Source organism: Choloepus didactylus, chromosome 2, assembly GCF_015220235.1.
Source record: "Choloepus didactylus isolate mChoDid1 chromosome 2, mChoDid1.pri, whole genome shotgun sequence".
In the NCBI taxonomy this organism is placed as follows: domain Eukaryota; kingdom Metazoa; phylum Chordata; class Mammalia; order Pilosa; family Megalonychidae; genus Choloepus; species Choloepus didactylus.
This window is the reverse complement of record NC_051308.1, coordinates 48,072,273-48,095,201: the sequence shown is the minus strand read 5'-3', so window position 1 is coordinate 48,095,201 and position 22,929 is coordinate 48,072,273. Positions and strand designations below refer to the sequence as shown.

Below are 22,929 nucleotides of genomic sequence, written 5' to 3'. Positions count from 1 at the left end.
CATACAGGGCAGGCAACACCAACTACACACGCAAGCTTGGTACACCAATTGGGCCCCACAAGACTCACTCCCCCACTCACCAAAAAGGCTAAGCAGGGGAGAACTGGCTTGTGGAGAACAGGTGGCTCGTGGACGCCACCTGCTGGTTAGTTAGAGAAAGTGTACTCCACGAAGCTGTAGATCTGATAAATTAGAGATAAGGACTTCAGTAGGTCTACAAACCCTAAAAGAACCCTATCAAGTTCAGCAAATGCCATGAGGCCAAAACAACAGAAAATTATAAAGCATATGAAAAAACCAGACGATATGGATAACCCAAGCCCAAGCACCCAAATCAAAAGACCAGAAGAGACACAGCACCTAGAGCAGCTACTCAAAGAACTAAAGATGAACAATGAGACCATAGTACGGGATATGAAGGAAATCAAGAAGACCCTAGAAGAGCATAAAGAAGACATTGCAAGACTAAATAAAAAAATAGATGATCTTATGGAAATTAAAGAAACTGTTGACCAAATTAAAAAGATTCTGGACACTCATAGTACAAGACTAGAGGAAGTTGAACAACGAATCAGTGACCTGGAAGATGACAGAATGGAAAATGAAAGCATAAAAGAAAGAATGGGGAAAAAAATTGAAAAAATCGAAATGGACCTCAGGGATATGATAGATAATATGAAACGTCCAAATATAAGACTCATTGGTGTCCCAGAAGGGGAAGAAAAGGGTAAAGGTCTAGGAAGAGTATTCAAAGAAATTGTTGGGGAAAACTTCCCAAATCTTCTAAACAACATAAATACACAAATCATAAATGCTCAGCGAACTCCAAATAGAATAAATCCAAAAAAACCCACTCCGAGACATATACTGATCACACTGTCAAACATAGAAGAGAAGGAGCAAGTTCTGAAAGCAGCAAGAGAAAAGCAATTCACCTCATACAAAGGAAACAGCATAAGACTAAGTAGTGACTACTCAGCAGCCACCATGGAGGCGAGAAGGCAGTGGCACGATATATTTAAAATTCTGAGTGAGAGGAATTTCCAGCCAAGAATACTTTATCCAGCAAAGCTCTCCTTCAAATTTGAGGGAGAGCTTAAATTTTTCACAGACAAAGAAATGCTGAGAGAATTTGCTAACAAGAGACCTGCCCTACTGGAGATACTAAAGGGCGCCCTACAGACAGAGAAACAAAGACAGGACAGAGAGACTTGGAGAAAGGTTCAGTACTAAAGAGATTCGGTATGGGTACAATAAAGGATATTAATAGAGAGAGGGAAAAATATGGCAAACATAAACCAAAGGATAAGATGGCTGATTCAAGAAACGCCTTTACGGTTATAAAGTTGAATGTAAATGGATTAAACTCCCCAATTAAAAGATATAGATTCGCAGAATGGATCAAAAAAAATGAACCATCAATATGTTGCATACAAGAGACTCATCTTAGACACAGGGACACAAAGAAACTGAAAGTGAAAGGATGGAAAAAAATATTTCATGCAAGCTACAGCCAAAAGAAAGCAGGTGTAGCAATATTAATCTCAGATAAAATAGACTTCAAATGCAGGGATGTTTTCAGAGACAAAGAAGGCCACTACATACTAATAAAAGGGGCAATTCAGCAAGAAGAAATAACAATCGTAAATGTCTATGCACCCAATCAAGGTGCCACAAAATACATGAGAGAAACACTGGCAAAACTAAAGGAAGCAATTGATGTTTCCACAATAATTGTGGGAGACTTCAACACATCACTCTCTCCTATAGATAGATCAACCAGACAGAAGACCAATAAGGAAACTGAAAACCTAAACAATCTGATAAATGAATTAGATTTAACAGACATATACAGGACATTACATCCCAAATCACCAGGATACACATACTTTTCTAGTGCTCACGGAACTTTCTCCAGAATAGATCATATGCTGGGACATAAAACAAGCCTCAATAAATTTAAAAAGATTGAAATTATTCAAAGCACATTCTCTGACCACAATGGAATACAATTAGAAGTCAATAACCATCAGAGACTTAGAAAATTCACAAATACCTGGAGGTTAAACAACACACTCCTAAACAATCAGTGGGTTAAAGAAGAAATAGCAAGAGAAATTGCTAAATATATAGAGACGAATGAAAATGAGAACACAACATACCAAAACCTATGGGATGCAGCAAAAGCAGTGCTAAGGGGGAAATTTATAGCACTAAACGCATATATTAAAAAGGAAGAAAGAGCCAAAATCAAAGAACTAATGGATCAACTGAAGAAGCTAGAAAATGAACAGCAAACCAATCCCAAACCAAGTACAAGAAAAGAAATAACAAGGATTAAAGCAGAAATAAATGACATAGAGAACAAAAAAACAATAGAGAGGATAAATATCACCAAAAGTTGGTTCTTTGAGAAGATCAACAAGATTGACAAGCCCCTAGCTAGACTGACAAAATCAAAAAGAGAGAAGACCCATAGAAACAAAATAATGAATGAAAAAGGTGACATAACTGCAGATCCTGAAGAAATTAAAAAAATTATAAGAGGATATTATGAACAACTGTATGGCAACAAACTGGATAACGTAGAAGAAATGGACAAGTTCCTGGAAACATATGAACAACCTAGACTGACCAGAGAAGAAATAGAAGACCTCAACCAACCCATCACAAGCAAAGAGATCCAATCAGTCATCAAAAATCTTCCCACAAATAAATGCCCAGGGCCAGATGGCTTCACAGGGGAATTCTACCAAACTTTCCAGAAAGAACTGACACCAATCTTACTCAAACTCTTTCAAAACATTGAAAAAAATGGAACACTACCTAACTCATTTTATGAAGCTAACATCAATCTAATACCAAAACCAGGCAAAGATGCTACAAAAAAGGAAAACTACCGGCCAATCTCCCTAATGAATATAGATGCAAAAATCCTCAACAAAATACTTGCAAATCGAATCCAAAGACACATTAAAAAAATCATACACCATGACCAAGTGGGGTTCATTCCAGGCATGCAAGGATGGTTCAACATAAGAAAAACAATCAATGTATTACAACACATTAAAAACTCGAAAGGGAAAAATCAATTGATCATCTCAATAGATGCTGAAAAAGCATTTGACAAAATCCAACATCCCTTTTTGATAAAAACACTTCAAAAGGTAGGAATTGAAGGAAACTTCCTCAACATGATAAAGAGCATATATGAAAAACCCACAGCCAGCATAGTACTCAATGGTGAGAGACTGAAAGCCTTCCCTCTAAGATCAGGAACAAGACAAGGATGCCCACTGTCACCACTGTTATTCAACATTGTGCTGGAAGTGCTAGCCAGGGCAATCCGGCAAGACAAAGAAATAAAAGGCATCCAAATTGGAAAAGAAGAAGTAAAACTGTCATTGTTTGCAGATGATATGATCTTATATCTAGAAAACCCTGAGAAATCAACGATACACCTACTAGAGCTAATAAACAAATTTAGCAAAGTAGCGGGATACAAGATTAATGCACATAAGTCAGTAATGTTTCTATATGCTAGAAATGAACAAACGGAAGTGATACTCAAGAAAAAGATACCATTTTCAATAGCAACTAAAAAAATCAAGTACCTAGGAATAAACTTAACCAAAGATGTAAAAGACCTATACAAAGAAAACTACATAACTCTACTAAAAGAAATAGAAGGGGACCTTAAAAGATGGAAAAATATTCCATGTTCATGGATAGGAAGGCTAAATGTCATTAAGATGTCAATTCTACCCAAACTCATCTACAGATTCAATGCAATCCCAATCAAAATTCCAACAACCTACTTTGCAGACTTGGAAAAGCTAGTTATCAAATTTATTTGGAAAGGGAAGATGCCTCGAATTGCTAAAGACACTCTAAAAAAGAAAAACGAAGTGGGAGGACTTACACTCCCTGACTTTGAAGCTTATTATAAAGCCACAGTTGCCAAAACAGCATGGTACTGGCACAAAGATAGACATATAGATCAATGGAATCGAATTGAGAATTCAGAGATAGACCCTCAGATCTATGGCCGACTGATCTTTGATAAGGCCCCCAAAGTCACCGAACTGAGCCATAATGGTCTTTTCAACAAATGGGGCTGGGAGAGTTGGATATCCATATCCAAAAGAATGAAAGAGGACCCCTACCTCACCCCCTACACAAAAATTAACTCAAAATGGACCAAAGATCTCAATATAAAAGAAAGTACCATAAAACTCCTAGAAGATAATGTAGGAAAACATCTTCAAGACCTTGTATTAGGCGGCCACTTCCTAGACTTTACACCCAAAGCACAAGCAACAAAAGAGAAAATAGATAAATGGGAACTCCTCAAGCTTAGAAGTTTCTGCACCTCAAAGGAATTTCTCAAAAAGGTAAAGAGGCAGCCAACTCAATGGGAAAAAATTTTTGGAAACCATGTATCTGACAAAAGACTGATATCTTGCATATATAAAGAAATCCTACAACTCAATGACAATAGTACAGACAGCCCAATTATAAAATGGGCAAAAGATATGAAAAGACAGTTCTCTGAAGAGGAAATACAAATGGCCAAGAAACACATGAAAAAATGTTCAGCTTCACTAGCTATTAGAGAGATGCAAATTAAGACCACAATGAGATACCATCTAACACCGGTTAGAATGGCTGCCATTAAACAAACAGGAAACTACAAATGCTGGAGGGGATGTGGAGAAATTGGAACACTTATTCATTGTTGGTGGGACTGTATAATGGTTCAGCCACTCTGGAAGTCAGTCTGGCAGTTCCTTAGAAAACTAGATATAGAGCTACCATTCGATCCAGCGATTGCACTCCTCGGTAGTGACACGAACAGATATCTGCACGCCAATGTTCATAGCAGCATTATTCACAATTGCCAAGAGATGGAAACAACCCAAATGTCCTTCAACAGATGAGTGGATAAATAAAATGTGGTATATACACACGATGGAATACTACGCGGCAGTAAGAAGGAACGATCTGGTGAAACATATGACAACATGGATGAACCTTGAAGACATAATGCTGAGCGAAATAAGCCAGGCACAAAAAGAGAAATATTATATGCTACCACTAATGTGAACTTTGAAAAATGTAAAACAAATGGTTTATAATGTAGAATGTAGGGGAACTAGCAGTAGAGAGCAATTAAGGAAGGGGGAACAATAATCCAAGAAGAACAGATAAGCTATTTAACGTTCTGGGGATGCCCAGAAATGACTATGGGTCTGTTAATTTCTGATGGATGTAGTAGGAACAAGTTCACTGAAATGTTGCTATATTATGTAACTTTCTTGAGGTAAAGTAGGAACATGTTGGAAGTTAAGCAGTTATCTTAGGTTAGTTGTCTTTTTCTTACTCCCTTGTTATGGTCTCTTTGAAATGTTCTTTTATTGTATGTTTGTTTTCTTTTTAACTTTTTTTTTCATACAGTTGATTTAAAAAAGAAGGGAAAGTTAAAAAAAAAAAAAAAAGAAAAGAAAAAAGACAAACAAGGAAAAAAAAAAAAAAGATGTAGTGCCCCCTTGAGGAGCCTGTGGAGAATGCAGGGGTATTCGCCTACCCCACCTCCATGGTTGCTAACATGACCACAGACATAGGGGACTGGTGGTTTGATGGGTTGAGCCCTCTACCGTAAGTTTTACCCTTGGGAAGACGGTTGCTGCAAAGGAGAGGCTAGACCTCCCTATATTTGTGCCTAAGAGTCTCCTCCTGAATGCCTCTTTGTTGCTCAGATGTGGCCCTCTCTCTCTGGCTAAGCCAACTTGAAAGGTGAAATCACTGCCCTCCCCCCTACGTGGGACCAGACACCCAGGGGAGTGAATCTCCCTGGCAACGTGGAATATGACTCCTGGAGAGGAATGTAGACCTGGCATCGTGGGATGGAGAACATCTTCTTGACCAAAAGGGGGATGTGAAAGGAAATGAAATAAGCTTCAGTGGCAGAGAGATTCCAAAACGAGCCGAGAGATCACTCTGGTGGGCACTCTTACGCACACTTTAGACAACCTTTTTTAGGTTCTAAAGAATTGGGGTAGCTGGTGGTGGATACCTGAAACTATTAAACTACAACCCAGAACCCATGAATCTCGAAGACAGTTGTATAAAAATGTAGCTTATGAGGGGTGACAATGGGATTGGGAATGCCATAAGGACCAAACTCCACTTTATCTAGTTTATGGATGGATGTGTAGAAAAGTAGGGGAAGGAAACAAACAGACAAAGGTACCCAGTGTTCTTTTTTACTTCAATTGCTCTTTTTCACTCTAATTATTATTCTTGTTATTTTTGTGTGTGTGCTAATGAAGGTGTCAGGGATTGATTTAGGTGATGAATGTAAAACTATGTAATGGTACTGTAAACAATCGAAAGTACAATTTGTTTTGTATGACTGCATGGTATGTGAATATATCTCAATAAAATGATGATAAAAAAAAAAACAAAAAAAAAAAACAAATGAGTTCCACATATAGTTTATTTTTGGTCATTTGTAAAGAATCCCCTGACCTCATATAAAGTATTCTGACTAGTTGTGGTGAATGTATTGATAAAAGAAGAGCATTATCAGCCTCAAATATGTCCTTCAGCCATTCAAGTAGCTCTTCATAAAGAAATACTAGGTGTGTGTTGATAGTGTAATGCACATTTCAATCACCAGTAAAAATCAGTCAGATTAAATGGAATTGTGTATTTTGGTGATTGCAAATGAATGCCCATTTATTTCCTTCTGTGGCTCTTGAGTGAGATATATTAAGGAACTCTAGTAATGCCATGTTATATATTGCAGGTAACAGTAGGTAAGGGGAACAATTGCATCAGTGCTTCCTCAGTCTGAAGTTTGGCCTATGTAATAGGCTGCTGGATTATTCAGTGGGTTTGAGGGGAGCAAGGAGAAGACTGCTAGGGTGGGACCCATTTTCCACCTTCTCCAAATGCCTGAAATATCCAAGAAGTCAAGACCCAATAATTTGGTTTTAGTAGTTTTATATGACCATGCTTTCACAGATCATTTCTCTGAGGTATTCTTAGTGTATTGCTTTAATAATTAGTATGTATGGGAATACTCAGTTTTTGTATTTTGAAAATTATTCAGTTCTGCAGTAAGTTTTAAGACTTAGAAGTACAGGAGAAAATTTAAAAGCTTAAATTGGGACATTCACTTTTTCAAGAGAAAACACAACAGCATAATTCTTATTTATGTTCAAATCATAGACTTTCAGAAGGAAAGAAACTATGATTTATTTAGTGCCTGAAGTGCCAGGCACTATGTTTATCAGCTTTTATATGTATTAAGAGCTAGACCATGTCCAAATTCACACAGTCAGATGCCACAATCAGGAACTGAACTAGATCCTCTGATCGTGATAGTGCCTTCACTTAAAAAAAAAGGGGGAGAGGGGGAGTAATCAATTTCAACTTGCTTCATTTTATCAAACAAGAAACACAAGCTTAGAAATTATGAATTGCCCTTAAAAGCACACTTAGATACAAATATCACAGCCAGAAAATAACAGTTTCCTGATTTCTACTTTGGTGTATTTCATTATATGAACATATTTCTAAATAGGTTATTTTATTTAGATTATTATTACTTCAAAATAGATTTCTTTAGACAGATTTGAAACTTAGCTAATAACTCTTGATCCCCAAAGGATCAACTTGCATGAATTATATTTTTTCTTGAATTAGATTTAAAGACCTTAATAATTAAGGGCCCCTTTTATTCATATAAAAGTATATCTTCCGACAAAGGGAGCAACAGCCTGGGGCACGCAACACAGCGGGGACGCAGGAAGAAGAGTCAAAGAAGGTAAAGAGGCAAAAGAAAAAGAAAAAGGAAAGAGGAAAAAAAAGAAAAACAGCATGACAGGGAGAACCTAAGATGGCGGCTAGGAGAGACAGGGCAAAAAAAACACTTTTGTGAAAAATACTAGATAAGAGCCAGAAAGTGACCCAGAACACCATTTCCAGCGATGCACCAGCTGGACAAGGTCTGCTAAATCCACAGGGACTGTGCACTTGGTGAAACTGGGAGTCTGCGTTCTGAAACAAGTGAGTAAGCTTGCTGAATATCCAGCAGCCATGCCGTGGTGTGGGGAAACCGTGGGTTGGCATTTGGAAGCGGACTAGTTCTTTTTTAAAAAGCCCAGAAGCAGCTGCAGATACGGCAGTGAGAACTGCACAGTAAAGCATGGCAGGAACGGGCTGTGCGAACGCCTCAATAGAAGATAGCCTTTCGCACACCCGCTGCTAATTGTCTTGGAGCGAGACAGGCAGAGGGGAGCCAAAAGGGGAAAATAACCACGCCCCCTGCAGCCATCTTCCTGGCAGGCTGGGAATGCTACTGCCTGGCGCCAGCACCACATCCCAGAGCCGCGCCAAAAACCCAGTGTGACAGGAACTGTTCCCAGCAACATGCGCACACGCCACAATATCGGGCATGGACAGTAGCCTTTCATGCACCCACAGCTAATTGTCCCAGAGCTGGGAAGATGGAGCTGTGCGAAAAGAGGGCAATTAACACACCCCATACAGCCATCCTTATAGCAGGCTGGGAACGCTCCTACATGGCCCAGTGGCCCAGAACTTCCCTTGAGGGACTGTGTGCATTTGTGAGTGGCACAACCTTCCCTCAGCAGAGGCCTTAGAAGGGCACGGCTTGGAAGAGGAACCCACTCGGAAATCCCAGGGACCATACGCCAATACCAAGTACTTGTGGGTCAGCGGCAGAGACAATCTGTGGTGAGTCTGAAATGAAGGATTAGACTCTTGCAACAGCCTTAAATCTCCAGGAACACCTGGGAGGTTTGCTTATTAAAGCAGCCCTCCCTCCCTAACCACCCCACATTCATGGCAGACAGCACCAACAACACACCCAAACTTGGTGCACCAATTGTACCCCAGAAGAATCAGACCCCTACACACCACAAAGAAACTTGGTGAGAACTGACTTGAGGGGAATAGGTGGCTCACGGATGCCATCTGCTGGTTAGTTAGAGAAAGTGTACTCCATCAAGATCTGACAAATCAGAGATTAGTCTTTGAATAATCCTGCATATCCTAAAAGAACCCTATCAAGTAAAGCAAATGCCAAGAGGCCAAAAACAACAGAAAATTTTAAAGCATATGAAATAACCAGATGATATGGATAACCCAAACCAAAACACCCAAATCAAAAGATCAGAGGAGACATAGTACTTGGAGCAAATAATCAAAGAACTAAAGACAAGCAATGAGAGCATGGCACAAGATATAAAGGACATGAAGAAGACTCTAGAAGAGCACAAAGAAGAAGTTGCAAGAGTAAATTAAAAAATAGATGATCTTATGGAAATTAAAGAAACTGTTGACCAAATTAAAAAGATTCTGGATACTCATAGTACAAGACTAGAGGAAGCTGAACAACGAATCAGTGACCTCGAGGACCACAGAATGGAAAATGAAAGAACAAAAGAAAGAATGGGGAAAAAAATAAAAAAAAAATCGAAATGGACCTCAGGGATATGATAGATAAAATAAAACATCCAAATATAAGACTCATTGGTGTCCCAGAAGGGGAAGAGAAGGGAAAGGTCTAGAAAGAGTATTCAAAGAAATTGTTGAGGAAAACTTCCCAAACCTTCTACACAGTATAAATACACAAAGCATAAATGCCCAGTGAATTCCAAATAGAATAAATTCAAATAAACTCACTCCAATACACATTCTGATCAGACTGTCAAATACTGAAGAGAAAGAGCAAATTCTGAAAGCAGCAAGAGAAAAGCAATTCACCACATACAAAGGAAACAAGATAAGACTAAGTAGTGACTACTCAGCGGTCACCATGGAGGCAAGCAGGCAGTGGCATGACATATTTAAAATTCTGAGAGAAGAATTTCCAACCAAGAATACTTGATCCAGCAAAGCTCTCCTTCAAATTTGAGGGAGAGCTTAAATTTTTCACAAACAAATGCTAAGAGATTTTGCTAATAAAAGACCTCCCCTACTTGAGATACTAAAGGGAGCCCTACTAACAGAGAAACAGAGAAAGGAGAGAGAGATATAGAGAATGGTTCAGTACTAAACAGATTCAGTATTGGTTCATTAAAGGACAATAAGAGAGAGAGGAAATAAATATATCTGACAAACATAAACCAAAGGATAGGATGGCTGATTCAAGAAATGCCTTCACAGTAATAATGTTGAATGTAAATGGATTAAACTCCCCAATTAAAAGATATACATTGGCAGAATGGATCAAAAAATATGAACCATCAATATGTTGTATGCAAGAGACTCATCTTAGACACAGGGACACAAAGAAATTGAAAGTGAAAGGATGGAAAAAATATTTCATGCAAGCTGCAGCCAAAAGAAAGCAGGAGTAGCAATATTAATCTCAAATAAAATAGACTTTAAATGCAAGGATGTTATGAGAGACAAAGAAGGCCACTACATACTAATAAAAGGGGCAATTCAACAATCATAAATGTTTATGCACCCAATCATGGTGCCACAAAATACATGAGACAAACACTGGCAAAACTAAAGGAAGCAATTGATGTTTCCACAATAATTGTGGGAGACTTCAACACATCACTCTCTCCTATAGATAGATCAACCAGACAGGAGACCAATAAGGAAACTGAAAACCTAAACAATCAGATAAATGAATTTGATTTAATAGACATATATAGGACATGACATCCCAAATCACCAGGATACACATTCTTCTCTAGTGATCACAGAACTTTCTCCAGAATAAACCATATGCTGGGACATAAAACAAGCCTCAATAAATTTAGAAAAAAATTGAAATTCTTCAGAGCACATTCTCTGACCACAGTGGAATACAGTTAGAAGTCAGCAACCATCAGAGACTTAGAAAATTCACAAACACCTGGAGTTAAACAACACACTCCTAAAATAAATGGTTTATAACGTAGAATGTAGGGGAACTAGCGATAGAGAGCAATTAATGAAGGGAGAAAGATAACCCAATAAGAACAGATAAGCTATTGTGGGTAAATTTAACTTTCTGGGAATGCCCAGGAATGACTATGGTCTGTTAATTTCTGATGGGTATGGTAGGAACAAGTTCACAGAAATGCTGCTATATTAGGTTATTTTCTTGGGGTAGAGTACGAATATGTTGGAAGTGAAGTAGTTATTTTAGGTTAATTGTCTTTTTCTTACTCCCTTGTTATGGTTTGTTTTGAAATGTTTTTTTATTGTGTATCTTTTAAAAAAATTTTTTTTGATATACTTAATTAAAAAGTTAATTTAAAAAAAATGAAAAGAATATGCAGTGCCCCCTTGAGGAGCTAGTGGAGAATGCAGGGGTGTTGGGCTTCCCCACCTTGATGGTTGCTGATGTGCTCACAGACATAGGGGACTGGTGATTTAATGGGCTGAGCCCTCTACCACGGGACTTGCCCTTGGCAAGACTGTTGCTGCAAAGGAGAGGCTAGGCCTGCCTAAAATTGTGTCTAAGAGACTCCTCCCGAATCCCTCTTTGTTGCTCAGATGTGGCCCTCTCTCTCTAGCTAAGCCAACTTGGCAGGTGAAATCACTGCCCTCCCCCCTACATGGGATCTGACACCCAGGGGAGTGAATCTCCCTGGCAAAGTGGAATATGACTCCCAGGGAAGAATCTAGACCCGGCATCGTGGGTTGGAGAACATCTTCTTGACCGAAAGGGGGATGTGAAAGGAAATGAAATAAGCTTCAGTGACACAGAGATTCCAAAAGGAGCCGAGAGGTCACTCTGGGGGGCACTCTTATGCACAATATAGACACCCCTTTTCAGGTTCTAATGAATTGGAATAGCTAGCAGTAAATACCTGAAACTATCAAACTACAACCCAGAACCCATGAATGTTGAAGACGGTTGTATAAAAATGTAGCTTATGAGAGGTGACAGTGTGATTGGGAAAGCCATATGGACTACACTCCCCTTTGACCAGTTTATGGATGGAGGAGTAGAAAAATGGGGGGGGGGAGGAAGGCACCCAGTGTTCTTTTTTACTTTGGTTGTTCTTTTTCACTTTGGTTTTTATTCTTATTGTTTTTGTGTGTGTGGTAATGAAAATGTCAAAAATTAATTTTGGTGATGAATGCACAACTATATAATGGTACTGCAAATAATTGAATATATGCTTTGTTTTGTATGACTTCATGGTATGTGAATATATCTCAATAAAAATGAATTTAAAAAAAAAAAGCATATCTTCCAAAGAAACTCAGTATCAGAAATTTGAATTTGAGTATCTTGTAGGTTACCCATTTTTAATTAGAGTAAATTTGAAATAAATGTATTAGGTATATGAACATAAATTCTCACACCCCATGGAGAATTTTTACTGGAGCCTCATACCTTTACAATGTAGCAAATAAAGAATGCAAACTATAAGCAAGACACTTGTTTAGGCATATAAAAATGACTTAAGTCATGACTATCCTCAAAAAAATATCCACTCTAGTAAGAGAGATGGAGATGTACATAATTATATATAATTCAGGACAGAATAAAGTTCTGATAATATTCAAAGCTTGCCATATTTATTGTAATTTTCAGTATCAAAATACAGAAAATTCCTTGATGACATCATAGTTATATTCTATAAAAAGATTATTTAAATTTTTTTTCCTAAGAAAATCTCATGTTTTCATTTAAAATAGTGTTTTTGACAGGAAATTCTAGTTTATTAATTTAAAATGAAAATCTGAGCTTTGACTTTAAATTTTTCAAAAGTCTCTTTGCTGAAGATTATATGGAGGTGTAGAAGACTGTTGATTTGGCCCATTTGAATGTTTTTAAAATTTTTCAATTATTTGTGAAAAGAACTTTAAATAAAAATCTATGGTCTCATCTTTTATTTCAGTGTCATTTCATGTATAATTTCTACTCTATTGCATCTGTCTGCCAGCATTTTATCCTAATAACTGTATATTAAATTTTGGGCTGTTGGCATGGTGACCCTCTTGAATTTTTTAGTGCAAATCACAAAAAAGAAGCACTGATTTGTATAAGTCTTTCCAGTACGCTAGAAATATACATTTGCATGTGTATATTTTTTAAACCATTTGTTTAATGACTTGCAGTCCATATATAGTTTTGACATACTATCACAAAACACTAAATCTCTCTAAACAAAAATTTTAAGTCATGTGTAGTAATCAAGAGTCAGAAAGAATTTAGAAATGAGTGGCAAGCCAAAAAAATTCTACTTTTTGAAGTGTTTCTTTTATTTATTGTATGTCATCCTTTTAAATGAAATAAGTGAAAAGAAATAGTCCCTAAGCTTTTCTTTAGCTTTGTTATTTAGCAAGAACAATATCAATCTAATAAGGCAGAATGTTTATTTTTTAAGCATTTATGGGTAATCTTAAAGTCAAAATTAGAATAAAGTGACATATTAGCTCAATTATTTTTTAAAAGTAATTTCTCAGATTTTTTTTAAAGCTCCTGGAGCTTTTTGATAGTGAAGATCCCAGAGAACGTGACTTCCTGAAGACTGTTCTGCATCGAATTTATGGGAAATTTCTCGGATTAAGGGCATTCATCAGAAAACAAATTAACAACATTTTTCTCAGGTAAATAGGTAATTTGTAGCATTTTTCCTTTTTTCTTTCCTCCATGACTTACTTTTATTCAAGTTCCTTTTAGATTAATTTTTAATGTATGATTATCTGCAAATTTAACTGATAGTACTTAAGTCATTTTTTGCCGATTTTGTGAACATCAACTGATTGTATCTAATTTTTAGACACTTGTAACCTACTACTCATCTCAGTGGATACTCGTAATGATAGTTTCTGATAGAAACTATTAAGTTTAAGATTTATTGCAAGAAGGAGAATTTATCTATTACTTGTTTAAGCTTTTTGTTTTAAAAATTTGAATTGTCTAGAAACATAATTTCTGTTTATAGTGTTATATTTTTAGACTTTTAAATCAGAAAAATTCCTTCCTACAAGAATATATGCAGTATGGAATTAAATTTTATTATCTATAGCTTTAAAAATAGTTTCCCTTTTTAAATTGTGTATAACTTAATAGCTTTTGACAAAGCTAAAAAACTTATGAGGCTTGGCATTTGACTATGTAATAAATGTTAATCTTCTAAGTAGTGGTTTCTCATCAGGAGATTTCACATTAACACTCACATTTCAGGTTTGTTTTGTTTTTGTTTGTTTTAATTGAAGATCTGGCAAACTTCAGCTGGCATTTCCTGCATTATAACAATTAGAGATGAGTAATAATGCCTTGTTTAGAGAGAGCATGTTTCTTCAATTCTCTGTCATCACCGTCTTAGTTCACTTCAGTCATTTATGATACCTGCCTTGTCCCGTAGATACTTGAGTTTATGACCCTCTGACTTAAAGATCACCCAAAACTTGGAAGCTAGGGAGCCTATGTAGTTTGAGGTTTATAGAAATTCTGATTATGGATCCTTTTTTCTCTTGGATTTTCCTATAAGACTAGAGGTTTCCTATTTTGAAAAGTATTTCTTGGAGAAAACTCATCTTTCTTAAAAATTAAATAGACTATTCCAGGTAAATGACATTGTTACCTTAATATACAGCAAATTTTGGCAATAACGTGGTTAAGCAGGAAGTAGACCTTTTTTTTGATTGCTATGAAGTAACCTACTTGGGGCAAAACAGCTTACAAAGAAAACCTAAAGCCATGCTTTTGTGTTTCTTACAGTTGCCCTTTGGATTGATTTCTTCACCATCCTGCCTTTCTCTTAGTTTAGTTTTCTGATGTTTGATTTCTATTGCATCTATCTTTATTTTAAATTCAGGTTTATATATGAGACAGAACATTTCAATGGTGTTGCTGAACTCCTTGAAATTCTAGGAAGGTAGGTCAATTTTTTTGTTCTTTTTAATAAAAAGTGGGAAATGTATGTAGTAAAATCTGAGCTGTGGTTGGAAAAATTATTTCATATTTTAGGGTTTTAATATGGAGTGTAAGATACAATTTCTCCACTAAATTCATATAGCTTTTTAGGGGGTCAGCGTATTAAAGTACTGCCACTCAAGACAACTGGTTCAGAAAAAGTTTCCTGATTTGAAGCTGTGGCATGTTTTATGCCTGATCTTATCAAACTGTCAGACTGCCACAAAAATAATAGGATCTAATGGGGAAGAAACGATGAAGTAAGGTATAGTGAATTTTTGATGATGTTTTGTAAGAATTCTTGTTCAGATGTTGGTAGATCATTCCTAAACCATCTGTTCTTTTCAAAGAATTTAGTCTTTGGTTTTAGTTTTTCATGTACATGAACATTTTGTCTTCCTTATTCATAGCATTATTAACCTCAGAAAATTTTAGATCCCTTGGTTCTCCTTAGACAATAATTTTAGTCTCTTCTATTAATATTTAGAGAATAGTTAAAAAGAGAACTACTTTTTTATTTCAGCTCTTCTGACAAATAAGAGATACTATCCACTTCAGAAAATATTGAAAACTCTAACAAGATAAGTAAGATAGTGATATTGAAAATCCTGTGGCTTTCAGAAGGAAAAATAAAGGCAATGATATATAAATATAGAGGCAGGCTTTATAGTTAACGAAGATAGAAATTACTTACCAGGGTATTCATTGATAGACCTAATTTTCTTTTGGGATCATTGAGTGACTTAGAGGACAGACTTCATAGTAATAATCTTTCTAAAGTAATTTACTCACAGATGAGTAAGTCAGAAACATCAGCAGAGCACCGTTCCTTATCTACTCATAGATAAAATAACTTCCCCTGCCTTTTCTTTTTCCCCTCCAGTATTATCAATGGCTTTGCGTTACCACTGAAAGCAGAACATAAACAGTTTCTAATGAAGGTTCTTATTCCTATGCATACTGCAAAAGGATTAGCTTTGTTTCATGCTCAGGTAAGTTTCAGAAAAGTTTCAAATGAAATGAATCTTGTTTCAAAGACTAATATATAAGGTAAAGAAATTGGGAAATTTTGAGGTAACAATTTTAAGTATAATTAAGCAATTTGCCTGAAACATATACCATAATTTAAAAGTACTATAATATTTAGTGTTATTAAATAAAATTGATGTAAAGAAAGGATAATACCAAGTTCCCTTACTTTCTAGTCCAGGCCCTGACTTGATTAACTATGTGACTTTGAATAAATTCTACGTATCTTTAGAATGTTCCTTCCAGAGAATGATTTTTGTCTCTTCTGTTAACATTTTAGTTTATGAGCAAATTTCTACATGTATGCCTATGCTAATAAGATACTATTTTCTAAATATCAGCTCATCTTATTTCAGTTAACTTTATATTCAGAAATTTTTACTAAAAAATATTTTTTGAACTTCTTTTAACTTTCAAAGTTAAAAAGTTACCTAATTGTGTATTCATTTTTACATACTGAGATAAACTAGAGTAAAATTTGTCAAAATGAGGTAGTCATTTTTCTTAAATATTTAAAAATCCTTCATCACTGAATGTGATTTCACTCAGTAAAGTTTATGAACTGTTCCTTACATTTCAGCTAGCTTACTGTGTTGTACAGTTCCTGGAGAAAGATACGACACTAACAGAACCAGTAAGTGTTATATTTAAACATTTTTATGTTTTTTGGTTTGTGTTATAAGTATTTCATTGTAACTTTCTTTTTAACCATACAGAGTTATCAAAAGTAGTGGTATTGAATCTTTGACTAAAACCATTTAGAAGGAATGTGAAAGTAATCTGCATTCAAAGAACTAATTGAAGGGAGTTCTCATGATTTATGTATCTTGAATAATTTAAATATAGATTAATATTAATAGTAGTTGAGATGTGTGATGATAGGATCAAAACGACACCATGTTAAATTTCATATATTTATTAGCTTTACCGATACTCTTTAATTCTTATTCCCCTTTTAGAATTAAAACATACTTTAAGGGATCTTTTGAGGATTTTGTTTTTAGAAATGATTTTCCCTCCTATTACAATAAACCATGTGATAGGGGTTGGGTTAAAAACATTTCCTTGCCTTTGGTGATTAATTTATTAATCTTGGATTAAGGGTTGTTTATTTTATGAATCAGTATAGCAAGTCAGTCTTTGAATTCTAATGCTTGCTATTTGCCTATAAAATGAAGTTTCAGGAGAGAGTGAAAGGATAATTAGTTGTCCCGAAAATTGAAGATTCAATAACAACAAAAGATGAGGTAGGGGAAATAGGTAGAAAAATATAAAAGTACAGGAAACAAACTTTTAATCTTGGTGAAATAAGTATTTTGAGAGAATGCTTTCTTGACATTTTAAATCTAAAAATTTAAGGTATAATAGTTCTTGAAAAAAATAGCAAAGTGTTTAAAGAACATAGATTATAAGAATATATAGATATAAATATAAAATGAACCTTTTGGGGCCAGCCCTAGGGGTGCTTAAAAAAAATATGTACTTAATATTCTTCCTTGGACTTGAACTTTGTGTAAAGGAACAGAAGATATTTTTCTACTAGGGAGTTTTAAGATTTTTGGAAATTTTAGACTTGTAGTCCTTTCTAGAAACAGCTAAAAACAGTTTTTAAAGACAAATCAGGGACTTCAGGGAATGTGGGTGCAGCAGGGAACTCCAGGACTCACTTCTCTAAAAACAGCTAGTGGACAGGCAGAAACTGTCTGAAACAACTGTTCTGGGGCTCCAGAGGCCAGGTGAGTACTGTACAGCATCCAAGGAAGAGCGAGACAAAGCAGCTGAGAAACTGCAGTAAAGAACTTTGCTCAACAGCGGCTGCCAGTGCCCATCTCCCACTCTCAAGGTGGGCTGCCTCAGGAACAGGTCCCTGGCTGGTGGCTGTAGATGGAGGAGGATATGAAAGCCTTCTTCCCCAAGAACAGGGTGGGGGGGAACAGACTCACGTCTGAGTACTGATCACAACTTTTGATCAGTGAATTTGTATTGCTGGGTCCTGGCTCTCAGCTATTGTTTTAGCCCTTAGTGGTCATTGTTTCAACTGTGCCCCAATAGGGGTGGAGCCAGTGGAGGTTAAAGACACAGTATCTCCTTAGGGTTGCAGGGAACAGCTTACAGAAGAGTGCCATTTGCTGAAAGCGCAGCTTCAGGGAGCTGTAAAAAAGGCTTTTGGCATTGGTCTGCACCCTTTGCATGGGTTCCTGGCCCTGTGTTGGCTTGGGAAATTCCTCTCTAGGGTAACCCTCTGCCCAGAACTTGCTCTCCAGGCAAAAGCAACTAGAGACAACGAAAGGAGTGTAAAAATCTGTAGAGGCAAAACAAAACCAAACAGAACAGATAAATATTCCTAGAGAAGGAACAAATAAAAGGAAACTTTCTTCTGGCAGTGAAAGAATTTCACAAAAATTGCAATCTTAAAAACTGTAACGCATATAAAGGACAAGAATCAGATTAAGAAGAGCTGAAAAACTCTGCTCAGTTAACCATGGGCAGTTCTAACAGTCCTAGCATAAGCTCAACCAAGTGTCAAAGAAGAACCTTAACACAAAGCCAATCAACAAGGAAACCCTTGGCAAGAGAGAGAAACTGATCTTCAGAGTAAACTGATAAAGATAATCAGATGCCTAGACATCAGCAAAAAAAATAACAAGCCATACTAAGAAACAGGAAGATACAGCCCAGTCAAAGGAACAAATTAAAACTTCAGGGAACAATTAATTTGGAACAACTAATCAAAGATGTTCAAACAGATCTCCTAAATCAGTTCAAGGAGATGAAGAAAATATGACTAAAGAGATAAAGACATTAAGAAGACACCGGGTGAGCATAAAGAAGAATTTGAAAGTATGAAAAGAAACATAACAGAAATTATGGGAATGTAAGGCAAAAGAGAGATTAAAGTACACTAGAGGCATACAACAGCAGATTTGAACAGGCAGAAGAAAGAATCAGTGAAGAAGACAGGACAATCAATATCTTATAGACAGAAGAACATCTAGAAAAAATAATGGAAAAAATAGAGCAGGGTCTTGAATGACAGCTTGAAGCACACAAGCATATGTGTCATGGGTGTCCCAAAAGGAGAAGAGAAGGGAAAGGGGGCAAAAAGAATATCTGAGGAAATAATGGCCCCAAATTTCCCACCCTTATGAAAAACAAATATACACATCCAAGAAACACAAAGTACTCCAAATAGAAAAAATCCTAATAGACTAGACCTACTTTGAGACACTTACTAATCAGAATGTCAAATGCCAAAAATAAAGAATCCTGAAAGCAGCAAGAGAAAAGCAATTTGTCACACACAAGAGACTGTAATAAGACTAAGTGCTGATTTCTCATCAGAAACCATGAAGGCAAAAAGGCAGTGGTGTGATATATTTAACGTACTGAAAGAGAAAAACTGACAGCCAAGAATTCTTTATCCCGCAAAACTGTCCTTCAAAAATAAGGGCGAGTTTAAAATGTTCACAAATAAACAGAAACTCTGAGAGCTCTTGAACAAGAGATCTGCCCTACAGGAAATACTAAAGAGAGTTTCTGCAGGCTGAAAGGAAAAGGCAGGAGACAGAGGCTTGGAGTAGAGTGTAGAAATGAAGATTATCATCAGTAAGGGTAACTAAAATGGTAAAAAGAGAGACAAAAAATAAGATAGGATATTGTTCTAGTTTGCTAATGCTGCTGGAATGCAAAACACCAGAAATGGACTGGCTTTTATAAAGGGGGTTTATTTGGTTATACAGTTAACATCTTTTTTTTTTAATTAACACTCTTTTTTTAATTAACTATTAACTATATCAAAAAATTTTTTTAAAAAATACAATTAAAAAACATTTCAAACAAACCATAGCAAGGGAGTAAGAAAAAGACAACTAACCTAACTACTTTATTTCCAACATGTTCCTACTCTACCCCAAGAATATAACCTAATATAGCAACATTTCTGTGAACTTTTTCCTACCATACCCACCAGAAATTAACAAACCACAGTCATACCTGGGCATTCCCAGAACATTAAATTTACCCACAATAGCTTATCTGTTCTTATTGGGTTATCTTTCTCCCTTCATTAATTGCTGTCACTAGTTCCCATACATTCTATATTATAAATCATTTGTTTTACATTTTTCAATGTTCACGTTAGTGATAGCATATAATATTTCTCTTTTTGTGCCTGGCTTATTTCACTCAGCATTATGTCTTCGAGGTTCATCCATGTCGTCATATGTTTCACATTGTTCCTTCTTACTGCTGCATAGTATTCCATCATGTGTATATACCACATTTTATTTATCCACTCATCTGTTGAAGGATATTTGGGTTGTTTCCATCTGTTGGCAATTGTGAATAATGCTGCTATAAACATTGGCGTGCAGATATCTGTTCATGTCATGGCTTTCAGATCTTCCGGGTATATATCAAGAAGTGCAATTGCTAGATCGAAGGGTACACAGTTACAGTCTTAAGGCCATAAAGTGTCTATCAACAAAGGGTATCTTCACTGGAGAAAGGCCACTGGCATCCGGAAAACCTCTGTTTGCTGGGAAGGCACGTGGCTGGCATCTGCTTGCTCCCAGGTTGCATTTCAAAATGGCGTTCTCCAAAATATCTACATCACCTTCAAATGGCTGTTTTCAAAATGTCTGTCTCAGCTACAGCTAGCTATGAGCTCCTTCTGTCTGAGCTTATATAGGGCTCCAGTAAACTAAACAAGGCCCATGCTGAATAGGTCAGGCCACGCCTCCATGGAAGTTATCCAGAGTTATCACCTAGAGCTGGGTGGGTCACATCTACATGGACACTGAACCAATAGGTTCCAACCCAATCCACACTAATATGTCTGCCTCCATAAGAATGCATTAAAGAATATGGCTTTTTCTGGGGGACATAAATACACAAACCAGCACAGACATATAAAAACCAAAGGTTGAGATCTAAGATGGCGACAGAGAGGAGTGGAAGCTAAGTAGTCCCCCTGGAACAACTAAAAAAAACCCAGAAACAACTAGTAAATAATCCAGAATAACTGCAGGAGGACAGACATGAACGTCCAATCATCATACATCAACCTGAATTGGGAGGAATGCCCAAGATCACAGCACAAAATCTGTAAGTAAGAACTGTGGATCCAAATCGGGAGACCCCTCCCCCCACAGCCCAAGCTACAAAGCCCCCTGGTGCCAGAGAGGAGCTTTCTCCCAGCGAGCGTATATAGCTCAGCTGAGCTCCAACTGTGGTTTTAATTAGTGAGTGTGAACTGCTCACTATGAGGTGCGAATCCCCAACAAGTAGACAGAGACTTTGGGTGACGACTAACCTTGGAAAGCCGGAGAGTCTCCTCGGACTAGCTCTGTTCCTTTTTCAACTCAGTGAAGAAAGCCTCGGCCATTTTGAATTCCCAGTTCTGTGACCCAGACAAGGGCATAGCACAGGCACAGAGAGACCATTGAAATGCTAATGACCTCCCCCTAAGGCATCCATCTTCTCTAAAGAGGAAAGGGGTGGGGCCCAGCGTTACTGCCTGCCTTTCATTCAGAACTTATACCAGTCAAGAATTACAGGCTAATCTTTGCATCAGGCAGACAGCGTCCCTGCACAGCCCGGCAGCCTGGGGCTTAGCTTGAGGGACAACATGCACAGCCTTCCCTCAGCAGAGGTCCTGGAAGATCACAGCTGAGAAGGGAGGCCCGCTTGGAAAACCCAGGGACGCTATGTCAATGCCAGTGGTATGTGGGTCAGTGACAGAAAATCTGGGACAAAACTGAAATGAAGCCTTTGACTCTTGCGGCGGCCTTGAATCTCTGGGAACCTGGGGGATTTGAATTTTAAAACTGCCCTTCCTCCCTGGCCACCCATACACATGCCCCACATGCAGGGTGGACGGCTCCAGCAACACACCCAAACTGAGTTCTCCAACTGAACCCCACAAGAATCATTTCCCCACACACCACAGAGACAGAGTTGGGGAGAACTGACTGGAGGCGTATAGGTGACTCACAGGTGCCATCTGCTGGTTAGTTAGAGAAAGTGTATGCCAACAAACTGTGTTTCTGAAAAATTAGATTGGTATCTTTTTTTTTTACAACTTGAAAGAACCCTATCAAGCAAAGCAAATGCCAAGAGGCCAAAAACAACAGAAAATCTTATTGCATGTGATAAAACCAGACGACATGGAGAATCCAACTCCAAACTCCCAAATCAAAATATCGGAAGAAACACAGTACTTAGCAAAATTAATCAAAGACCTACAATCGAGGAATGAAAACATGGCAAAGGATTTAAAGGACATCAAGAAGACCATGGCCCAGGATATAAGCGACATAAAGAAGACCCTAGAAGAGCATAAAGAAGACATTGCAAGAGTAAATAAAAAAAATAGAAGATCTCATGGAAATAAAAGAAACCGTTGGCCAATTTAAAAAGACTCTGGATATTCACAATACAAGATTAGAGGAAGTTGAACAATGTCTCTGTGTCCTAGAAGTCCACAGAACAGAAAATGAAAGAACGAAAGAAAGAATGGAGAAAAAAAATGAAAAAATCTAAATGGATCTCAGGGATACAACAGATAAAATAAAACGTCCAAACTTAAGACTCATTGGTGTCCCAGAAGGGGAAAAGAAGGGTAAAGGTCTAGAAAGAGTATTCAAAGAAATTGTTGGGGAAAACTTCCCCAACCTTCTACACAATATAAATACACAAAGCATAAATGCCTAGCAAACTCCAAATAGAATAAATCCAAATAAACCCACTCCGAGACATATTCTGATCAGACTTTCAAATACTGAAGAGAAGGAGCAAGTTCTGAAAGCAGCAAGAGAAAAGCAATTCACCACATATGTGCTGGTTTGAATGTGTTGTGTCCCCCAAATGCCATTATCTTTGTAGTCTTGTGGGACAGACATTTTTGGTGCTGGTTGGATTTGCTTGGAATGTGCCCCACCCAGCTGCGGGAGATAATTCTGATGAGATGTTCCCATGGAGGCATG

The 22,929-nt window shown here is 37.1% G+C and overlaps 1 protein-coding gene across 1 annotated transcript in view; it reads left to right on the top strand.

The window, feature by feature from the left end:
• Positions 1–22,929, top strand: part of PPP2R5A (protein phosphatase 2 regulatory subunit B'alpha) — a 132,547-nt gene that overhangs the window by 94,852 nt on the left and 14,766 nt on the right. The window contains exons 5-8 of the mRNA XM_037824314.1: positions 13,472–13,602; positions 14,817–14,876; positions 15,798–15,906; positions 16,524–16,577. Coding sequence (XP_037680242.1) covers positions 13,472–13,602; positions 14,817–14,876; positions 15,798–15,906; positions 16,524–16,577 — 354 coding nt within the window. The remainder of the gene's footprint in view (positions 1–13,471; positions 13,603–14,816; positions 14,877–15,797; positions 15,907–16,523; positions 16,578–22,929) is intronic.